The sequence below is a fragment of the Periplaneta americana genome, chromosome 7 (genome assembly GCF_040183065.1).
Source record: "Periplaneta americana isolate PAMFEO1 chromosome 7, P.americana_PAMFEO1_priV1, whole genome shotgun sequence".
NCBI lineage: Eukaryota > Metazoa > Arthropoda > Insecta > Blattodea > Blattidae > Periplaneta > Periplaneta americana.
The window spans coordinates 159,930,415-159,947,509 of NC_091123.1; the positions used below are offsets into that span (position 1 = coordinate 159,930,415).

General features: G+C 32.1%; 1 protein-coding gene across 1 annotated transcript in view; it reads left to right on the top strand.

Moving 5' to 3' along the window:
• The window catches only part of LOC138703649 (gamma-tubulin complex component 3-like), a 71,789-nt gene extending 55,405 nt beyond the window's left edge, over window positions 1–16,384 (top strand). Inside the window, exon 17 of the mRNA XM_069831710.1 lies at window positions 15,894–16,384. Coding sequence (XP_069687811.1) covers window positions 15,894–15,896 — 3 coding nt within the window. The 3' untranslated portion in view covers window positions 15,897–16,384. The remainder of the gene's footprint in view (window positions 1–15,893) is intronic.
• The last annotated feature ends 711 nt before the right edge of the window (window positions 16,385–17,095 follow it).

The window sequence follows — 17,095 nt, forward strand, 5'->3', positions numbered from 1 at the left end:
TTAAAAATATGGAAATTTCATGTGAACTGATGGCCTCAGATGAAAATTCTCTTCCCTTAGATATCTCTTATATCGAATATATTACACCGGAAATAGAGGACGACACTCAAAACAGCATGGGAACAATTGGCGATAGTTGTACAACAATAAATGATGATAGTTCTGTTAATCAGTTTACTGTGGATGGAAGTTATCATTTGATAAATTCTAATTCGGGGAATGACAGCATTCGAGAACTGGATCCAGATTGTGAAACCCTTAAATCAGTAGGAGCAATTAAGAAAAGTATATCTGGCATAATAGATGTTAATTGTCCAATAGTTGACCCCCAAGAGCATGCCAATTACGGTAGCACAGCTGAAAATCAGAGTACATCCTGCATTTCTGACAAAATATATTCAAGCGGTAAAAGGGAAAAGAAAAACATATCGAAAGTAACGAAACCTACAAAGAACAAGAAAAAGGAACCAGGTATTACCTGATGTTGCATAGGGTGAGTTGTGAATAAATAGTCATGAGTTATTCTTTAATGCAGAAAGTTATAATTCCTATAGAGATGGTAGAAAGCATTAGAAATAGTTGCAAGGAACATTAACAGCATCAACTTTTCGTCTTAATCTTTCACATTTACAATGTAAAAGTTAACAGTTTTGAGTAGATTCTAAATTCATGTACCATTGGCAGAGTCGAGTACAGGTGAAATTTGTGAACAAAATCGGGTTGGGGCATGTTTCCTCAAACTTTTTCCATTTCTCCACTATTTCATCAGCTCCTCATTCACTGTAATTCATAAAATAAAAGTATGTACTTATATGGTGCTGCTATATTAAGTCAGTCAGTAAATATGATTACTAGACTTCGGATTTATATGCAGTAAAAAAGGTCAAAATATGCATGCATCTGTGCTGTCACAATATTTTAGATATGCTTAAAAATGATAAAAATATAATACTTTCTTAAGTTAAAACGTTAAAAGCATTTAAAATTAGAAAAGGTAATATACCCTAATGACTAGACCACAGAACTTCGTGCACTAAAAAATCTGAAAATAAGCATGCATCAATGCTGTAAAAACTGTCGAAATATGCACTAAAAATGAAGTATATGCAGTAAAAAATACACTTTAGAGGTTTATTTGATTTCATAATCTATATATATAATTTGAACTGGTAATGGAAATTACGGGAAAATGGCTCTGGACGGATTTTAATAAATGATCCCTCATTTTGAAGCTTGGAACTCAAAGTTTTTCGGAAAAATAGTAGTTTTCAGTGAAATGTCAATTTTTCAACATAATTTTCCTATTTTCCAAAATCCATCTGTCGTCAGTTTTGAGAACTAGCTAATAGCATTCACGGCTGACTTGATATTCCCTTCGCTTTTTTGTAAAGGAGAAGCGAAGCGAGCATCAAGTCGGCCGTGTTGCATTTCAGAATAAAACAAAACACACACTACAGTAAACAATATTACACGAAGACCATGATCTGCAAGAATGCTGACATATTTAGAGCTCAAATTAAATTGGTTATTAAGAACTTAACTTACTAAAAATAATTTACAGGTTCGATTCTGTGGTGTGTAATTTTCTGGGTACGGCTGTGTATTGGATATTAAAAATTACAAAACTTGAGATAGTTTGATGACATTATTACCATTATAAATTAAATATTATTGTAGTTAATGCCGTGATGTGACTATTTTTCATTAATTATACATATTAATGCTATATTGATGATATGAAAGTGAAACATTTTGGGGTTGTATAAGTAGATGTAGAGAATAACTTAAATTAGATTTTGATTTCTATATTTTACTGAGTGGTGGCTATATAGTATATATAGTATATGTTACTGAAAGCTATAAAACTTATGTAAGATAATAATATTATTAAAAATAAAAAATTTTGATAGTTATTAATCAAGTGGGGTTGGGTCTTTTTCATATATTTAATGGCGGTGTGGTGTAGATATTTGTATGCGTGGTTCTCTTCAGTATTGGTTCGAGAGAGAGTATCTTTCATTATTATGGAAGCAAATAACTTTCAGAATGTCTGGTATTCTTCATTGAAAATAAATCTGAAAAATATTTATTTGAACGTCTAATGAACTTAGTTTGCAGCATTTGCTGCACAAGCCACTAGTATGATATAAATGAAAATATTAATTTAAAATAAGTCGAAGATCAGCTGAATTTCTATTCTAATGTTTTCTTGTAGTTAAATAATGTTCGTGGATTATTTGTATACACTTTAGATTTGATGTATTTCCGAAGAAAATAATCACAGGAGGTTAGATTTTGGTGACCTGATACTATAAAGATATTTGAGTTCTGTTATAATACATTATGCGACCTAAATAAATAAATATTGGACTCTTGAAAAATTAATTAAAAGTGTAAAAATAGTCTTTTATTTAATGTTGACAGTGTATTTCCATAAAAAATCGTGAATATTATTAGGATAAGGTCCTCCAATATCAGACAGCTAAGATTTTTAAAAAGTTGGAAGATGAATAACGGATCATAAAAACGGCATTATTAATCGATGGCTAGACATATATTTTAAAAGCACTCATGAACTAATATAGGATTGACACTAAATACACAAAATATTGAAAGAATGAAACCTTTGGAACCAAATGAGGAGTCTGAAAATGGCACCAAGTATCAGACATGTAAAATATTACTTTTAAAAGTAATTAGCCTACTATGGACTTCTACAGAAAAACTTTTTTATCTTTAATAACATAAAAATATGCTACTTCGGAGCCATATGAATTAAAAATGTTGTTGTTGCTTGCTAATGCTCTGGAATTTTTAATGTCTTCCATTTTCCATCTAGCATCTCAATAGTACTTCGTTAGCTGGGTTGGTATATCTGAAGTGAAATGGAACCTACAGTGACTTAAAGCTTGCTCCCCAGGAACAGACATCAGATTAAGTAACACTTAAGGTACGGTCACACGCCGCTACTTTTGCAGCGCTGCAGTACAAAAAACTGCGCAACTCTTGTTCTGCGACGTGTGAACAATGGTGCAACCCTAAAAGTAGCGGCTGCAGAACCTCCTGCCCACTACTTTTTCATGCTGCGCGCAGCTTAAAAGTAGCGACGTGTGAACAGGGTTCTCAGGGTTGCAGCTGCAGCATTTTTGATATCGGTTTTGTTGAAACTTTTGCTGTGGTTGCAACCAGTGTTACCACCCAAATGTGCCAATGATACTTCTATTGTTTTGATATATTTTAATGTTAAATGTGATGAAAATAAATTATTTGTAACAGTTATTAAATGCACAACACAGTCTGAGCATATTTGCTGACGATGTAATTCACTTTTTTAATTTTCTGAAGCGTGGTTTCAAACAGGACGGTTGCCAACATTGATTACGTGAATATACTGTTGGTTATCATTTAAGTATATGGGCGTCTTTAAAAGCTTTATAGTAAAAATGTCAATTTCTGAATACTAGATACGACAGAAAAGCAAATAATAGATAAGGATGCTTTCACATAAGTTTCTTAATAATGCGAACATAACCACAAAATGTATATTGAGAAGTCAACACGGAGATGGAAACCTGCAGCATGACTGCGGCTGCAAAAGTAGTGTGAACAGACTCGCAACCTCCAGTTGCAACTTTTGCAGCACTCGGGTTGCACAGCTACTTTTGGCTTACGTGTGAACACGACACACAACTTTTGCAGCTGCAGTACAAAAGTTGCGCAGCAAAAGTAGCGACGTGTGACCATACCTTTATAGACAAATTTTAAAGAAAGAGCATTGTAATAATATTTTGCAATTGATTGAAATTACTATCATACTTGCTGGCAATGAAAACATACAAAATAATCAATATTATTGGCACCAGTGCATTCCACTTGTCCATCCTGAGCATTCTGTACCCACGTATTGTTATTTCTTTCGAAACATACAATACATTCTATATTATTTCATCATACAACTGCTCTTCATTTTTGGTATTGACAATTAAAAAGTTGTCTGCCCCTCAAATATTTGTTCATTACTTTTTTCACAGCGTTATTTCAAGTCATTCTCCTCTCATTTTCTTCTCTTTTTACCTTCCATGTTGAAAATAAAGCTCTGAAAGGAAATAAGAAAAAGCTTTACGTGTTTATTGTGGAATACTAATTTTTTTCCTATCCAATGCTGGTGGACTGTCTAACTATCTACTGTCCAATATTGGGAAACTGACACTCCAAGTTATTTGTAGACAATACACAATACTAAATCAGAGCTACTTCTTGAAGTTAGAGTCTATTTAATAAGTATCGTAATACATTGAAACCTCAGTAAGACGCTCTTCAAGGTAGCGCATAAAAATAGTGTATTAAATGGGACCGCATATTAGCAAGAGTGGGTCATTTTTGGATTTTTTAAATATTAACACAAAGGTATAAATCAGCATAAACATTCATTGAAGAAATTTAAGAATTTTTCACTGTTCTAAGCATTGAAGAAGGGATTCCTAATGATTCCGCCAACTGTTTCTGATTCATAATAGTGTTTTCATCATGTTTACGGAGAATTTGTAATTTCTCTGATATCTATAAAGCTTTCCTTTTCACTCCTTTGATCATGTTGGCACTAACGAGTCACTTCACACTTGTACAAGATGCACCGGTTATGTCTTCATTGACAGTGAAATTTAAAACTGCCAGCAAGAAGGACAGGCTCTGAATACAGTAGTCTTCAAGAGTCGCATTGTATACTATTGCATTCACCAAAAAAAGAAGAAGAAGAAGAAGACTCCTACAAACCCTTGAATATGCGGGTGCTAGCGGTAAATGTAGAAATGTATAAGTCCAGGAAAATTTTCTCAGTACCCTTTAAAGTACGATATTTTAGAAGTTTCAGCAGATGAAAGAGTGTATTAAATGAGATGACGAGCATACTAAGCAGTGGATTTTACATGGTTTTATGTAGGGATGTCAAGGGAGCAGACGAAAAGAGTGTATAATGCAGGATAGCATAACAAACAGGTGTGTATTATCGGGGTTTCACTATAAATGATAATGTAAGTTCGTTGACCTAAGAAGGCAGTGTAAAGTCAAAAATAATTCATAGCACTCATAAAACCAGCTATTTTACACTAAAGTCTTCATCTCATGTCCAATATTGGGGGATGTCTGATACTGTGCAGCCTTCCACTACTATTAAGAGTGCAAAATTATTATTAAATATAAAACTATTTTAAAATGGTACATGGAAATGATTACCGTTTAGTAAAACTACTCGAAACTGTATCTTATGGTGGTAAATGTTTCAATGCTGTAGATTTCTTAAATTATCTTTGTGTATTTCACTTTCAGAGTAAATTTTTATCAGATGTTTTCAATAATTGGCATTTCTGCTGGCATCTTTTGTCAGCAGTTTACAATGAAACATATGTTAACATTAGGTAATGCGATGGCAGTTGATTATTGCCATGTTGATGTATATTACTGTTAGTGTTGCAACTTTCTCCCATTTCAGAATAACCCGACTATTAACAACTCACCCTCAGGCCGAAAAATTATTTGTGGCCATAGCTTGTTATTTGTACTACTTTCCATTAGATTTTATTAATATCAGTATATTTTTGCTTTGTATATTATTCCAATTTAGTTTAGTTAAATTTAATTGGTGTAAATTAATATATATTATCGTAAAATGTTATTTAAATAAGAGCACAAAATTGATAACGAGTTTTACTTCTATAATAAATGTTCATATAGAGGAGAATACACATTTGAATTGTGTGAAATTAAATAGTTGTGTGGCACATTATCAAATAAATAAGAATAAATATTATATCTAACTTTTTTAGTGCAGAGAATGAATAATATACTGAAATATTAATTTAATACTTTTGTGAAGAATATAGCTGTAAAGGAGAAGGAAGTGAGTGATTTTTAATTTAAATTTTCTATGTAAACATTTTACATTACATGTTATTCTTATCAACTTTGGCATTTATTTAATTGATGCTAAAAGAATGTATTAAGCACATGAAATACCGAAAAAATTCCCTGGAAATAATTTAAGACTGCATGGTACAAGTTTCTATTCATGTTTAACAGATTCCACATGGCAATATATTAGTACTCTGCTAACATTGAATTTTCATGATTTAGTTAAAATCAATACTTAATATGTTAATAATAATAATTTAATTTTCAGCATTCTTCCCAATAATATGTTGTCACTATTATGTACAGTGCTCTTTATTCAAAATTCCCTTCACTCTGTAATACATTAATGCATTGACAAGTTATAAATACTACACGAAATGAAGTTGTTTCATCTCAGATGAAATTATGTTGTGTGGAATATATTTCGTATTGTAGCATGGCGAGTTTGCATATTAAGTAATGTGGAATGACAAGAATAAACGTGACTTGAAAGTATAGTTCATTCAGTATTGTAAGCGACATTGCAGTTGACATTAAGCCTCGGACAGCAACTCATCTTACTGTTGCTCTGATCTGTGTCTTTGTTGGAATTTGAACTGTGCGCTTGAATTTACAAACTTCGGGGGGTCCACCAAAACTGTCGGCCATTTTAGCACTTGAAGCACTGTTGGAGTGATTGCAATTTGGGGATTTTGGGAGTCATCATGTTCACAACTGATTTGATATGGTCCTATTTCAAGAGACTGACGAATATTAGGCCCTAATTATGCGATTGTTGCATGAAAGATGTTCGAATCTAGCAGTGAAGAATCCTGTAATGTCAGCGCTTGGAATCCACAGAACAACTGTTGCTGGAGTAGCTGATATGGGCCCTGATTCACGTAAACCAAATAAAATATATAGGCATATTTAATTGTCCAACATGTTGTGTATTGTTAGTGACTGGTAAATCCGACCCTGTAAAGAATTTCACCCACTCCACTTCTAACAGTCCGCTCGCTGTCAACAAACACGTGACAAATAGAGGTAGAGGGTAGAGAAGAGACTGCCCTGCTACTGCTACTATTGATAAAGAAAACATATTATTCACCGGTGAATCATAATGCTGTTGCCTCAATTATATTAGCCTCAGAAACAGTTTTAGCTGTATGTGGTAACAGCCATCACATTTACTTGCTTATTTTGTTACAAAAACGAGCACTATTTAAAAAAACAACTCTACACACACGGTTAGATACACTTAGTTAAATCACACGAGAAATGCCGAAATTCAAACATTAACCGAAATGACATATTGCAAGAAAGGGAGAATTCACATTGCATATTTTTGACAACGAAATCAGAAGGAAAATAAGATTGAAAAATTTTCTAAGACTCTTGGTAAATTACTACGTACATTAGTTCACGGAAATTAACTATTTCATCAAACATTTGTAACAGATGGTAATAAAAACATTATTGGAAACTTGGACTGCAGTGTCCTAAATGTAATATATCAAATAGCAAATACACATTAAAGCGATCTGAGGGTATTCTGAAAACGACTATAACTACATCTAACTAGTAAATACTAGTTCGCTATTATGTAGTTTAATTAGTAACGGGAAAACGTTTTGCCTATCCAGTCGCAATCCTTTCATCAACTGTAAATGAATTAACATACTTCTATAATAAATTGCGAGTTTATCAGACTCTTCAGTAATTTCAAAATTGTTTCGATAAGCTAACTGCAAATTAAGAGAAAGTGCCAGCCAGCACTTTGGTGTAAGAATAGAATAAAATAATACTTTTAAGAAGTCGCCTTGTGAAAGTAGCTAGCAATAAATTTTCATAAGAAAGAAGTGTAGGGTCCGCACTTACAACAACGTGTGCTTCCCAACTAGGCAGTCCGTGGTTCCATTCTTGACGTGGGGTGAAATTTATCTCTATGCCACAGGACTCGGTAGGTCTTGCACTTGTCCTGTAACATCTCCATGATGGTCCTGTATTGTGAGAGATGTCATCCCTTACATCTCATTGTCTTGCTGAGTCAGTTAAGGCGGAGATAAAACAAGACAAAGAAAGAAGTTGTGTACGAAGACCTGCCAAAGGATAGCGAGACTCCCTCGAATCATTAAAAAATGGACAAAGGGCTAAAGTAACGAAGAAGTTCATTATGCATCATCATCACTAATTATCAAATCAGGCTCAGCATTGGAATCAGATAAACAAGGCAGAGGGAGTCGGATGTTAATACTGAATGAGTAAGTCCAAGACGACATTTATTATTACTAAAAGCTTGAAACAATTATAAAGAAGAACACACTAACTGAACTAAATTGTTATAACAAAAACTAAACTAAAGAGCTAGTAATATATTACAGAACGCGAAAGATCACCAGAACAAATGTTTTCAATACGTACAACACACAGGCAGGTAGGCAGGCAAGCCTGAGCACCCGACCATCTGACAACCATAAAGTGACTGACAAACTCTTGCTACTGAAGTGTGTGGTGGATGGGGAGCAATTTCCACCCCTAACTTCTCTAAGTCCTAGGGTCAGATTTACCAGTCACTAACAGTACACAGTATCTGTCTAAAATTGGATGAATAAAAAATTATATTGCATAGTTAATGAAGAGAAGCCTACATTTCCACGTGGAAGAACTATGCTTTATAATCAGGAACACCAGGGTCTCTAGGATTTCCTTCTAGTAAAATCTTAGGGAGTGTTAGTATGGAATATTTTGAGTAAAAATGTTCACATAAACATTATCCAATTTTCAGTGGGTATGCAGATACAGCTGTTTGAATGTTTCGCATAACAGGCCTTACAAGTGGCAAGGAGAAACACATTTTATATTTATGTTTTCCGTTAATATTATGTTTAATGCTGTTACAGAGTAATCATGTTTACATGAATACCTAATCAGGGCTGGGCAGTATTTGAAATACATGTATTTGAAATACATTTGTATTTTGTAATTTGTAAGGATTTTCGAAAGTATTTTGTATTTAAATACATAAAATTGATGTATTTTGTATTTCAAATACTCAAAATACTTTCTTCTTCTTCTTCTTCTTCTTCTTCTTCTTCTTCTTCTTCTTCTTCTTCTTCAAGATTTGGATTTGAAGAATGAACTTTTGTCTTGTTTGTCTACCCATTTCAGTTGTGCTAGCCATACACTTAGTTTTCTTGCCACAACTGATTTCCTTAATGCCATAAAGAAATCTTCAACAGCATCAAGGATCCATCACCCAACACTTGCTAAATGTTCAGCATTATGCAATGCGTCTAGGAGATTCAAATACTCAGAAATTATATCAGATGTCTTGAAATATTAATTAAAGTTTCCTTGTCCAACTCAATGGAATTCTCTTTATAATTCAATCTCTCAAATATTGCAATTCAAACATGATATAAACAGTATATGTGAAAAACTGGGATTGCCAACCTTCAAAGATGTTGAGTTTCAGTACCTTGAAGAATATTGTGCAGTTCTGAAACCCATTGTCGTAGCCCTTGATTTAATGCAAAATGAGAAGACGTGCTATTACGGCCAACTTTTGTCCACATTAATTTCCCTTAAAAACAGATTACATATTCTGTTACCTAGTAACCTACGCCATCTATTCCAAGTTCACTTTCATCAAGATTTAAAGTGATGTTTGATCTGATCCCAGAAGAAAATTGAGCTATTTTGGCAGCTTGCTCCACCCATCATTGAAGATGAAATGGCTACCTGACATTGCCTCACTAAATGATAAGAAGAGGACACAGAATATGTGTGTGAAATCAGCTGAGCAGTTGTCTGCTACATCTTTGGTCAGTTCAGACGATGAAGACGATGAAAACAATTTTTATGTTTTCAACTCAAATAAAACAGACTTTCAAAAGCAAAAAGAAAAGAACTTGTCTGCTGTGGAGTATGAGCTCATACAATTCTTCAATGGCAAAGGGACAACCCTGTGCACTCTAGAGAATTACCAACAGTGAAACAAGCGTTTATAAATATAATAAAGTTTGTCTTCTTCTGCACCTGTAGAAAGACTGTTCTGTTTTGCAGGATTTATTCATTCACAAGCAAGGGGATCCTTATCTTATGAATATTTGAGGAACTGGTTTTTTTTTAAAGGGAGCAGTAAATATTCATATGTAGCATCATTTCGTTGATGACTGGGAAAAGGAAGAATGTTCAGTTACAGTGTTTATATAAAACTTCGAGGTAAAAATACTTTTAATGTTAATATAATGTTTTAGATTTTCAGTACCGTAATATTCTTATTTCTTTAGCTTAGAAAGCATGATGGAAATATTCAGATTGTCGATTAATATAGATAAACACAATATAATATTTGTTACTCAGTCAAATGACAAATCAATGTAAAATAATGACTTATATTATATGGTCATTAAGTTTTATATACATGAATTACAAATTGCAAACGTTTTCGCCCATTCAGGCATCTTCAGGCACAATTATACAATATCTCAATATCAAACTGTGTAGCCATTACATTGGTGGTAGATAAACTGTTTAAGATTAATGATGTACAAAACATCTCCATAATTAAAATGTAATATTACAGGTCATAAAATTAAAATAATGTTAAAAACCACGTAGTGTTGTAATTAAACTTCAACAGCAGCAGGTCGTCTCACGTCTACATAACTACTTCAAACATAGGATGTTTTATAGTGATCTATACAGTTGCCACGTTCAAACGACACATAATTCATCACTCATTGGACTCTACTGAACAAGAGTTCCACAGAATATTATGAAGTTTAATTACAACACTACATGGTTTTTAACATTATTTTAATTTTATGACCTGTAATATTACATTTTAATTATGGAGATGTTTTGTACATCATTAATCTTAAACAGTTTATCTACCACCAATGTAATGGCTACACAGTTTGATATTCAGATATTGTATAATTGTGCCTGAAGATGCCTGAATGGGCGAAAATGTTTGCAATTTGTAATTCATGTATATAAAACTTAATGACCATATAATATAAGACATTATTTTACATTGATTTGTCATATGACTGAGTAACAAATATTATATTGTGTTTATCTTTATTTCTTTAGGCCTATATATTGTATCGAGTATTTGAAGCACAAATGTATTTTGAGTATTTGAAATACAAATGTATTTTGTTTAATTTTTTAAAAGTATTTTGTATTTGTATTTCAAATACAATTATTTGAAGTATTTTGTATTTGTATTTGAAATACTTGGATGTCAGTATTTTGCCCAGCCCTGTACCTAATAGATATTAATGAAATGTGCGTGATTCTTATTATTAAGTTAATTGAGCAAAAAAAAAATAATCCCTGTGTATTTTATGTTCAGCAGTGAGCCTAATGTATATTATGTAAGCCTACTTCATTTATATGGGATATTAAATGATAAGAATGAAAGTTCTAGCATGAAAATTTTTCCCGTGGCTGATGAAAAAGCCTAAGAATAGCTTTAAGTTTAAAGTTTTGGAAACCCTCAGACTAAACAGTAGAGGTTGGGAGTTTGTACTGCTTGAGTACAGGTACTGCTGCTCGAGTCTGCGCAAGGTGTGATGTCATTTATGATAGTGAGTGAACTATATGTAATCAAGGAATTAAGTTTAATTTTGTATTTTTAATTCCCATTTCTCTTAAAAACAGTCGTGTACAGCTGATAAGGGGTGGTCCTCCAGCTTGGGGGTTGGGCGAAGGGCTAACAATCCATCACCGTAAAGAACAGCTTGTTAGGAATCCATACAATAAGCCACGGAATGGGATTTGAGGGAAGTGGGATATGGTGATAGAGACTGGATTAATCTTGTACAGGTTAGGGACAGATAGTGGGCTTATGTGAGGGCGGCAATGAACCTACGGGTTCCTTAAAAGCCATTTGTAAGTAATTAAGTAAGTATTTCTCTTAAAGAAATTTATGTAAACTTCACTTCCACATTGAATAATGATAACAATATGAATGTGATTTTTTTATACCTTCAGACGTATTTTTTGTGGGATTAAAAGCAATGTGTTGTCTATTGTCACGAAAAAACTGTTATCTGGGAACTCTTCATTGCACACCATAAGCCTATAAAGATCTCACGTCAGTGTTTTCTTATACAATAATTGATTTAATTTATGAAATATACAGCTAAGAGTATTTCCAGAAATAAAGTGTTTAATCTCGAACAGCTAATAAAACTTTTGTTACACTTTCAACTGTTCAAAAAGAAAGTGATATATTTGTGTGTACATATGCTTTTAAGTGGTAATTAATCATCACACATGTTGTATAATATATAAACTGATTTTCTTTCTTACATCAAAATTATACCTACTTCCATTATCGCATGGTGGTGCAATATTGTGATTAAGCCCTTCATACACAAAGCATCTACATTAATTTGGTGGTAGTAATAAACTCTTTATATCAATAAACATTTTCAATGTGAAGGAATACGAATTTGTGTCCTGGATTAGCATGATTGATCAACAACTTGTATTAAATTTTATTGTGTGATGCTCTCGAGTTGTATATTTATTTTTTTTATTTTAGTAGGTTATTTTACGACACTTTATCAACATCTTAGGCTATTTAGCGTCTGAATGAGATGAAGGTGATAATGCCGGTGAAATGAGTCCGGGGTCCAACACCGAAAGTCACCCAGCATTTGCTCATATTAGGTTGAGGGAAAACCTCGGAAAAAACCTCAACCAGGTAACTTGCCCCAATCGGGATTCGAACCCTGGCCACCTGGTTTCGTGGTTATACGCGTTAACCGTTACTCCACAGGTGTGGACTCGAGTTGTATACTGCATGGTAATGTGCTTCACTTTTTTCTTTAATTTTTCACATTCATCTGTGATTAAACTGCATTCGCTATATATCTATAAAAATTTATTATTTTTTTATTTTGTATATATAGATTTGTCTATTATAACACATTTACTATATGTCATTTTGTTTTTCTTATGTCATTACAGCAGAATGTCTCTCTCTCTCTCTCTCTCTCCCCCCCTTCCTGCTCTCTTATTATGATATGATATGATATGATATGATATTTATTTGTCAGTCAGCTTTACAATTCATAGTTATGGTGGACCTTCACATTTCTGTTTTTCGATCCACCATCCCTTTAATACATATAACTCTTTTCTATTAATGTATTCTTTGCCGAGAATTTCTTGATTACTTTCTAATGTTCTGTTATGACTGAATTGCTATATGTCCTTCCCCCTCTATCCTCTTCTATTCTCTCCCTCCTACCTAGACTGTCTCCCTTCCATTTCTCGCTCACCTATTAAATATTGCATATTCCTTCCTTAATAATTTGCGTTATTTATTTATTTATTTTCTTCTCTACCCTCAAATCCTACCTACTCTTAATCATTGTTTTCCCGCTATTTTCTCCTACATTACTTGCTGACCTTTCCGTTTACTCTATTTTACAACACTTACATCACTTTTTTTTTTCTATCCTCTGTGTATTTACATATTTATCTCTTTCTCTTCGCTTCACTCCTAAATTTCCTATTTTATTACCTCTTTCCATATATTTATTTCTATAATACTCCTGCAGTTATAGTACCCCTGATACTACTCCCAATCTACAACATTGAAAAACACGAAATATCTATTTCACTTAATTACACTTGCAATTTCTCTCTCATTCCACTTCACATTTGTTCAGATGTTTTCTTTTTTTTCACTTTAATTCTCTTGTATTCATTGTTTGATAGTCTATCTTATTCTTTTTTATATGTATATATACAGGGTGATTCTGAATTAGACGGCATGACACGCATGAGTGGAAATTACGCAGAAAGTCTAATTTAAGGGGTCATGTACATCTGTAAGAGTAAATAAAGTCCTCTCCCCTATTTTATGAAGTGGATTTTCCTCTACAATTTAGTTTTAAATATATTAAAATATCTTAAATACCTTTTTTAGAGTTTTGGCCAAAAACGTGAATATGTGTCATTTCAATTGGCCCTTATTCACTAAGTTTGTTGCTCATTTTTTTAGCTTGTATTTTTTAAAATAAATTAATGAAATTTTGCATAGACGTGCATTTTACACTAAAAAACAAATGATCATTGTCACTTATCCTTTAAATTTAATTTTCATTAATATTTTTAGTAAGAAAAATGGAAAATTATCAGTTCTTGACAAAAAAAAAGTCTCATTAGCATATTGAAATGATAATGATGGTCAGTTTTGTTAATATGTTTATTATGAATAAAATAAATAAAAAATCATTTTAAAATATTGGAAACAATATACGAGGTGTCAAAAATAGTATTTTATATTTAAAAAAGTTATTAATGATGCAGAAGTATTGTGTGACCAGCATGAAAACTTGTAACACCAAAGGATTTGCAGGATATGAAGAAATTAAATTGTTAATTTTCCATTATTTATACCAGTTACAGGTGTAGATGTACATGCTTCCTTAAAAATGGATGGCTCTGATTTTTACTAGGTATTAAACTTAAAACTTCATATTCATAAAAGAAATTGTTCTTGATTTTCTGTGGTGACTAATTTTAAATAATCAGTTTGATACATAGCAAAAACAGATTGACAGATGGTCTTTGATGTTCCTTCTACGAGTAATCTTCTCTTCTCTTCCTATTTTCAGTTGTAATTATTTTTCTGTATTACATCTTCCAATTGGTTTATACATAGGTAATTCTTTAAAAATTCGTTATGTATTTATATTCGTATTTTCCCCATTACTACATATTTTTTTAAGGGAAAAGATGGGTGAAATTTTGGTCATTTTTATATACATGTATATAAAACCGCAATCTCATTTTAATAGTACATTATGCAACGAGCCTATAATGGTAGTAATTAAGACGCAAGTATGTCTGTTTATGAAACGAGCGCGAGTTTCATAATTTTCATACAAGAGTCTTAATTACCATTATAGGCAAGTTTCATACGACTTTTTATGCTCGACCATATTTCTAACTTGAAATTATTCAGAAGTATTCATTTTATTCACATCTCACTGAAGAGCAGAAGTGACCTTGTGCAAGCTCGTAAATTGTGAGATGTGCGCAGACGCGAAAATATTGATTTTTTCCGAGGAACAATAATGTCATTGACCTTGATATAATTTAGAGAATAACATGAACTAATTTTGATATAACCTGGAAATTGATTTAGAATTGAAAAACGAGATGACAAATTGAATTTATTTGAATATTATTTACAGTTAACGCTAATTATTATAGTAACAGAACATAACCTTCTGCGACAGTATTGGATTTCCAGTCTCCATGACGTTTCCCTCATTGTTTTCGATTGCATATCCGAGAATAATCGAAAACCTGAACTTTAATGAATAGGTGTACTTTAATGACATGCATTAAAGGACTGCTACCAGGTGTATAATTACTACATTTTGGCATGGTCGAGCATAAAATTAATTAAAATTTTGTGATCTCGCACTTACACTACAGATAAATCGTGATCAATCCATTATGGGTCATTCATTCATTCATTCATTCATTGTTTTCTGACCACGAGCAAGTCTTTCATTGCAAACCCAGAATTCACCCATCTTTCCTATTTTTTGCCTTTCTAAGTTGTTTAAAAATGCTATAGAGTTTCTTCTAGTAATATTAGCAACAACATGATCCACAGTTTGTCACATACTTCTGGAAACTGTTGTGAAATTTTCTTTATACTGTATGAAAATGAATTTTTATTCACTGTAATTTTGTTTTGTTGTTCAAGTCAGAATTATATCGTGCTAGCTTGAAGTGAAAGTAATTTAGAGACCAAACTTAGTTGGATTCTTTTTTCTCAGTTTTCATTCAAACATAAATTTCCTAAATATTGCTGTCTATTTCAGAATCGTTGTATGCTGTAACATTACTAACAAAAGTTTGTTTTGCATTAGCACATGTATAACTGTGACATAATGCTTTGTTCTTTTTTATTTATGTTGTTTTAATTTTGGAATGCACTTTTGTTTATTTTGCAGTAATACCGCCGTGGTATGCACACAGCTGAAGAATGACTGGCGACTTTTATTAAATAACAACTGGAGACAGGAATTAAATTTTCGTATTATTTCCTGAATCTGTTACAGTTGTTGAGAATGCTGAAAGTGAAAAAATAACTTTGTTATATCAGACTTTTGAATCTTTAAAGATCATTTTGTTTTTGTTTACTTCTAATACTCTATTAGAGATTCTAACTTTGCAGTTACTTGTGAGTTTATATTGGAATGATACATATGATCTAGAGATAGCTGATATGTGAATGTCTGTATTGATGTTATTTTAAAGAAGAAATGTATGACTGATAGTGAAATTTGGTACTACTAATCAGCTTTATTTTGATTAAAAACCTGAGGCTGAGAATTAATATTATGGTTAGAAGTGTAAGAAATGTTAGTTAGTATCTATGATTTCTTAAGTATAAACTGTGTAGTGTAAATCTTAATATATTTTAACACAGTAGCAATGAAAAGACATTAAAAATCTCAATCTTATGACAGAGATAGGTTTTTGATGTAACTTAAATGACTGAAGTATTTTTTTTAAGATTGAGTTTTGTCACTTCATTTCTTCCAGCTTACCTTTTTCTGTCTATATAGAACAATTTAGTTATATATAAACATGCCACTATAGAAAACTTACATGGAATTATTAAAGATTTAGTGCCATACTTGTCACATATTGATGAGAAATGAACAATAATTTCAGGAGTAAAAGTAATTCAGATACAAATGATAACATGCAGGGTTATTCGTTTCACACTGTGCAATTATGCAGTGTCTAAGCTTTCAATTTTTATGCAGTTCTTGCATACTAAAAATGGAGGAAAACAATATATAAAGTGAAAAACAGACATGAATCTCTTTCTCAGGACAGCATTATTTCACAGACAATGAACTAGACTAAAATTTGAACGAAATTACTATAAATATTTCTAAGCATTTCACATATTTATATTTATTTTGCCAATAGTAGGTAGATTATTTATAAATGGTGTTTATTGAATTTAAGAATAAAATTAATTTATTCATATATTTATACATTACTAATACCCTATTTGTTACGTTTTCCAAACATTAGGCATGAAAAATTTATAATTCGTAAAGAAATATAATTAATTTGTTTTGTTATACCATTGATTATTCAACAATATTGAAATGTTGGAATTATTGTGACTGACCAA